General features: G+C 40.5%; 2 protein-coding genes across 4 annotated transcripts in view; one reads left to right on the forward strand and one right to left on the reverse strand.

The window, feature by feature from the left end:
* The window catches only part of otoa (otoancorin), a gene marked incomplete at its 5' end in the record, with an annotated part of 21743 nt that extends 17464 nt beyond the window's left edge, over positions 1–4279 (forward strand). Inside the window, 6 exon segments of the mRNA XM_014029525.1 lie at positions 388–537; positions 609–751; positions 1451–1587; positions 1685–1782; positions 1858–2020; positions 3893–4279. Of these exon segments, the coding sequence (XP_013884979.1) occupies positions 388–537; positions 609–751; positions 1451–1587; positions 1685–1782; positions 1858–2020; positions 3893–3966 (765 nt within the window).
* Position 4280: 1 nt separating this feature from the next.
* The window catches only part of LOC106533274 (zinc finger protein 687), a 16719-nt gene continuing 14856 nt past the window's right edge, over positions 4281–6143 (reverse strand). For all 3 annotated transcript variants that reach the window (XM_014029524.1, XM_014029523.1, XM_014029522.1), the window contains exon 11: positions 4281–5934. In XM_014029524.1, coding sequence (XP_013884978.1) covers positions 5326–5934 — 609 coding nt within the window. In that variant the 3' untranslated portion in view covers positions 4281–5325. The remainder of the gene's footprint in view (positions 5935–6143) is intronic.

Raw genomic sequence — 6143 nt, forward strand, 5'->3', positions numbered from 1 at the left:
CCATCCATCCATCCATCCATCCATCCATCCATCCATCCATCCATCCATCCATCCATCCATCCATCCATCCTTCCTTGTAGAACACTGCCATCTAGTGGTTAAAGGTGTAACTTCACACTTTAACTTTTACCAAAGTCATTTTTTGGTAAGATACTTGTACTTTTACTCAAGTATCACTTTGTGTTACTTTATAAAACTCTGCTGAATGTAATAAACACATGAAATGCACATATTTATGTAAAAGCTAGCAGTCAGTGCGGTGCTTCATGTTTTTTGTTTGATTTTTATTCTAAGCTCTGTCGTACACTCAGGCAGCAGAGGCTCATGGGACGTGTGTGAAACCTCCATGTGTGTTTAAATGTAGTGTGTTTGTGTGAACTGGTGCAGGCCTTCGGCCCCGTGTCACAGATGTCTGAAGGAGTTGTGGTGCAGCTGGGCTGCATCACTCAGGGCTTCAGTAACTCAGATCTGGAGACCCTTCAGCTGCCTCTGGACAGTCTGGATGACATCGCCAACTGTGGCTGGAAAGATTCACAGGTACATTCACAACACGTTCACCACAAAAAACACACAACCTACCCGCTGTAACACACCTCCTGGTCTCACAGATACCATCGATGTGGAAAGGCGTGGCTAAATACAACAACCTGACGGCGGGGCTGCTGGGAGCTGCAGAGCTGGTGGGTCTGAACCGGTTCCTCTGTGGCCTGAACTCCAGTGAGATCCTTCAGCTCAGCGTGGACGCCTTCAGGTAGGTTCACACACACAAATCACACCTGACTGCAGACACACTGAGTTGTGTTAAACAAAGTGAATCATAAAACTAATCTTTAGCACAAACCAGGGCTATTCAACTGGTGGTCCGTGGGCCACATCTGGCCCACAAGTGACCAAAGTCCGGCCCACCCATTGGTTCATTCACCTCTTAAACTCAAACTCCTGGTTTTCTACTTTAATTCCTCTGAGTTATTTTAGTAAAACACAGACATGTTTGTATCTACAGAAACATCAGAATCTTGGCTACAAACTGGTAAAAACATTTCTGTGAACATCTAAGACAGTTAAAACTACAAGCAGTTGAAGATAAAACTATAAAAATCAAAATGAAATTGGTTTAAAAATTTATCAACTCAGAGATGTTAAAATAATATTTGTGTTAAATAAGAGGCAGAATGTGTTCTTTTAATTTTTGTTGTTTCATTATCACTACTTTTATAGAGTTCAGTATGTATTCATGATTAAATACAGTAAAATAAACTATTTCAAAGGTAACAGATGTTTGTAAAACTTGGTTTATTTACAGAATAACTAATTGCTGGATGTTCGGCCCCTCAGCTTTTGACCTGCAGTAACCCCCCCCCCTCCCTCCCCGGTGTGATTTAGTTGATTGACCCTGGTTTAAAGACTTTATCCTCAGCAGATCAGTTGTGTGTTTGTGTGTTTGACACAGGGATGCAGTGGGCTCAATGAGTGGTCTTCAGTGCCCCACTGTGGTCCTACAGCAGCTCAAACAACTGGCTGTGAGTGTGTTTGGAAGTGTGAACACCTGGACTGAAGCACAGGTGTCTGCCCTGAACAGCATCATGGGTGAGAGCGTTTCTTCCAACAACTCAACTAGTTTTAGGGTTTCAAAGTGTTGACGCTCTGCTGAAGTTCTGATTCATGATGGACCTGTGTCCCTCAGCTGGACTGAATGCTGCTGAGATGTCCTCCCTGGACCCGTCTGTCTTCTCCTTCTTCAACAAGTCCTGTATTTCACAGATCCCCCCGCAGGTCTTTGCTGTAAGTATCCTGTTTGTAGAATGACAGGAACATCCTCGACCCGTCTCATTGGTCCGTCTCATGTTCTCCCATCAGGCGCTGTCTGCTGCTCAGCTGGAGGCCCTCGGGCCTGACAACGCTGCCATGGTGACCCACGATCAGCGAGCAGCTCTAACACCTGACCAGGTGTCCGTCCTGAACAGGGCGGAGTCTGGAGCAGTGGGTCAGGACGGGCAGCAGAGCCAGCCCGTCGGGTCCGGTAAGAACACGTTCTGCTGGTGGACCAGGAGTTTTATCAGAACAAACAGGTTTACTTCAGACCTGCTTTATAAACACATCATCTGTGAGATCAGTGGGTTTACTGGGTTAAATAAATAAATAACTGTAGAAATAAACTATTTAAAAACTATTTTTAATTTTTTTAACAACTTATGCAACATTTTTATGTCTAAATTACTAATAAAAGTTATATATGTGATCAATTTGTTAGAATTACTTTATGTACACGCCGAAAATAAGCTTCCTGTTGATCATTTCAATTCCATATTTTTTAAGCCACTTCAGTAGAAAACATAACTTATTAGTGTTTTCATCAGTGACTTTTTTAAGAAGTAAATCTAGACAATAAGAAAAAGAAAGAAGAAAAAGGAGAAATGTAATGGGAAAGATTGAAAAAGAGAACAGAAGTTATGCAGTATCAATTCCATCTTCAACGTCTTTAAAATGTTCATAAGTTGGCATAAGTTGTCTAGTGTGACAGGGCCTATAGAAGAGCAGCCTACACACAGGCCTAACCTTTAGTTTGTCTTCAGTTTGCCTGATCAAAATGCATTCATATAAAAAAATGAGGCAATATATAAAATAAAATAAGGCAACTAGGACGAAGAAAATATTACCAAATAAAAGGAGAAGAGCCAAAAACAAAATGCTTAACAAACACACCCTTTATTTGACAAATTTTCTAATTAATACAAAAATTGAGGCACCTTCACCATGAATGAACAGTGAAATTAAAGCCTTGCAAAAAATATTTATTCAGTTCAATCAGATCATCAAAAACAAATCACCACAATGAGATTTTATGCTTTAGGTCTGCGTAAAATTGTTGAAGTTGTCACGAATGGAAAATGTTAACCAAACTTGCTCTAATGTTTAGACAGTAAGTACAGTAGTTTATATATCTTTCACAAAGCAGCACCCTTAAAAATTATTACTTTTGCTGGCAATAAGTTCATTTCCAAGCTTCAATTGTTTGGCTGTTTTGAAAAGCAAAATACAATTAACTCAGCACTTTAGAATGTTTGGCAGTGATGATGTCTTTGCTGTGTAGAGTTAAAAACGAGTTTCCTCAGAATGAATCTTTGGAGAGGGCAATGATGGTGAAACGAACCTCCTGAGGGTCACGAGCCATGAAGGTCTTACAAACTCCTACAGCATCCTGGAACAAAAATAATTCATTTCAGCTCAGAATCAAGGTTCATTCAGGCTCCTAAACAAAGTTTTGGACAGTCAAGTTAGAGAAATAACTCCACAAACCAAAGGAGAACTGCATACAGGTCCTTCTCAAAAAATTAGCATATTGTGATAAAGTTCATTACTTTCTGTAATGTACTGATAAACATTTCATATATTTTAGATTCATTGCACGCCAACTGAAGTAGTTCAAGCCTTTTATTGTTTTAATATTGATGATTTTGGCAAAAAGTAAAGAAAAACCAAAAATTCCTATCTCAGAAAATTAGCATATTTCATCCGACCAATAAAAGAAAAGTGTTTTTAATACAAAAAAGTCAACCTTCAAATAATTATGTTCAGTTATGCACTCAATACTTGGTNCCTTCAGGGTGGATATAGCTCGCTAGCAGCCTCGCACCGAGGACCTATCCACGTCATCATTTACCCAGAATGCTTTGTGTGCAAATAAAATGGCTCCGTCCGTGTTAAAATATATTTTTAAAAAATTATAAAAACTGAACATCCCACAGTATTTTTACAGTCTTTATTTTACAGTTAAAATAAATGTTTATCAAATAAAGTTTAATGTTACAACCAATCATGGATCCCTTTAAAATATCCCTGGTTTTCAGAAAAGCTTGAGTTTTGGTTTGTTTGTTTGTTTGTTTACATTTAGGAGCTCCGGAGCTGAGGGAGATCTGCACCTTCATGAAGCTCGTTCTGTTTCTCCTCATCGCTCTTTTCCTGTGAGAACAGAATCGTCACTTCCTGCTGCGAAAACAAGACAAACTTCAGTTTTCTGCAGAGCACTGACTGCGAGCTGAAAACACATTTCTTCTTTTTTTTGAGTTGAAGACATAAAACCCTGTTGAAAGTAGTAGCTACACTTTACACATGATCTAAGATGATTGCTCTATTTTATTGTATGTTGATAAGAGTTTATTTTAATAGAAAGATGGAGGTTTATTGTTATAAATTGTTGCTTTTATGAATACACTGTGCTGATGTGATGCAGGATCAATCAAATGAACTCAAAGATTATTAATAAAATAAGACAAGAAGAGTTGGTGCCTCTGGTTTATTCATTCAGAAACATTTGATCAGAAATGAACGTTGCTTTGAAGGTCAGCACTGATAGCTACAGGACGAGAAAACTTTAAAAAATCTAAACAATTAAATCAGCAAAGTTTAAGTTCTGACGGTTTATAAAAATGAGAACAGGCAGTTTATCAGACGCAACATGAGTGGTTTCAAAGACAGTAGAAAATATCTGAAGAACAGTGACGTCTACAGAACCGTCCAGATGTTCATGTTCTGACAAAACAGTGCAGAGAAACAATCAGTGTTTTAACTGTGACCATTAATATATTCTGACAGGAAACACAACTAAAGTCACGCTTTGTTACAGTCATCTGAGAAAGAAAAACCTGCAAAACAAACTAAATCTAGAATTTTACTGACATCTCTGGCTCAGCGAAAAAGAATAAATCGTTAAACTTCACGTAAATGAAGTCGTTTCATTTAAAAACGTGTTAATTTTAAATATTTTGAAAGTTTGATTCTAATAAATAGGATGTATTTACAGGTGGTGTTATTGCTGAGCACACTCCTGATGGCTCCCCTCAGATCAGTCAAACCAAGAAAAACTGATGTTTTTATCCAAACTGTAAGAGAAATAACAAAATAAAGTTCCATAAAGAAGACAGACAACGTCTGTCAGTAAATCAGGAACAATAAATCCAGAAGGACTTCACAGGACATGGTCTGAGTGTGTGTCAGGACATCAGCTGTTAACAATCACAGTGTGGTTCCATTAATCCACCATCACAGCAGGACTGTGACCATGGAAACGCTAAGGTCCAGCTGTAAACAGGAAGTAGGTCTGGTGACAGGACAGAGCAGCAGATCCTGAGGGTTCTTTGGTTCTGTTCATGTGAAGTGTGTCACCTCCACATGAACACCTTAAAGGATCCAGGATTAGTTGTAACATTAGACTTTATTTCATAAACATATTTTAACTGTAAAATAAAATCTAAAGTTACAACTACTCATGGATCCCTTTAAAAATCAAATAAAAAGGCACTTGGGGTTTTGAACTACAGACCAGTTTCACTTTGCATTCCTGGCGTTAATGAAAGCCATCCCATGAGTCCTGAAGTGTGTGTTCAGATCTGTGGCCTTGTCAAAGTGTTTGAGACACACCTTACAGGTGAGCGTCCCGTCCTCGTCCCTCCCCTGACCTGTGGGGGCGTGTCCAGGGGGCGAGTCGGACCCGTTCAGGGAGCTCCTGTCGTGGTGGTTCCTGACCTGAACGGAGGAGGTGGACGGCTGCGCCTCCTGCTGGCCGTCGCTGAAGGCGTCCCTCACCTTGTGGGTGATGAAGAGGTGGCGGGACAGCGAGGACGTGGAGGCGAAGCAGGCGCCGCAGTGCACGCACTGCAGGTCGCCGCCCTCCACCCCCCCACGCCTGTGCTGGCTGATGTGCTCCACGAAGGTGGTCCGGTCCTCTGTGGTGAAGCCGCAGGGGGCGCAGCTGAAGCCGGACTCAGGCTGAGCGTGGGGAGCAGCCGAGAAGGAGGAGGAGGGGCGGAGCTTCTTGGCTGGACTCATCCTGTCTGCAGACTCCGCCTCTGGCTCCACCTTCACTGTGGCTCCTCGCCTCCGGCAGGACCTGGACCCACCGTCTGGTTCTGAAGAACTCTCAGCCTCCTCAGCTCTCTGTTCAGAGACAACGTTCACATCGATTAGTTCTGTTTCAAGTTGCTCCACTTTAGCTTTAACTAACTAACTTTAACTTTAACTAATTTTAACTAACTTTAACTTTAACTAACTTTAAATAACTTTAACTAACTAACTTTAACTTTAACTAACTTTAACTAACTTTAACTAACTTTAACTTTAACTAACTTTAACTAACTAACTTTAAC

This window comes from Austrofundulus limnaeus, unplaced genomic scaffold (genome assembly GCF_001266775.1).
Source record: "Austrofundulus limnaeus strain Quisiro unplaced genomic scaffold, Austrofundulus_limnaeus-1.0 Scaffold918, whole genome shotgun sequence".
Lineage (NCBI taxonomy): Eukaryota > Metazoa > Chordata > Actinopteri > Cyprinodontiformes > Rivulidae > Austrofundulus > Austrofundulus limnaeus.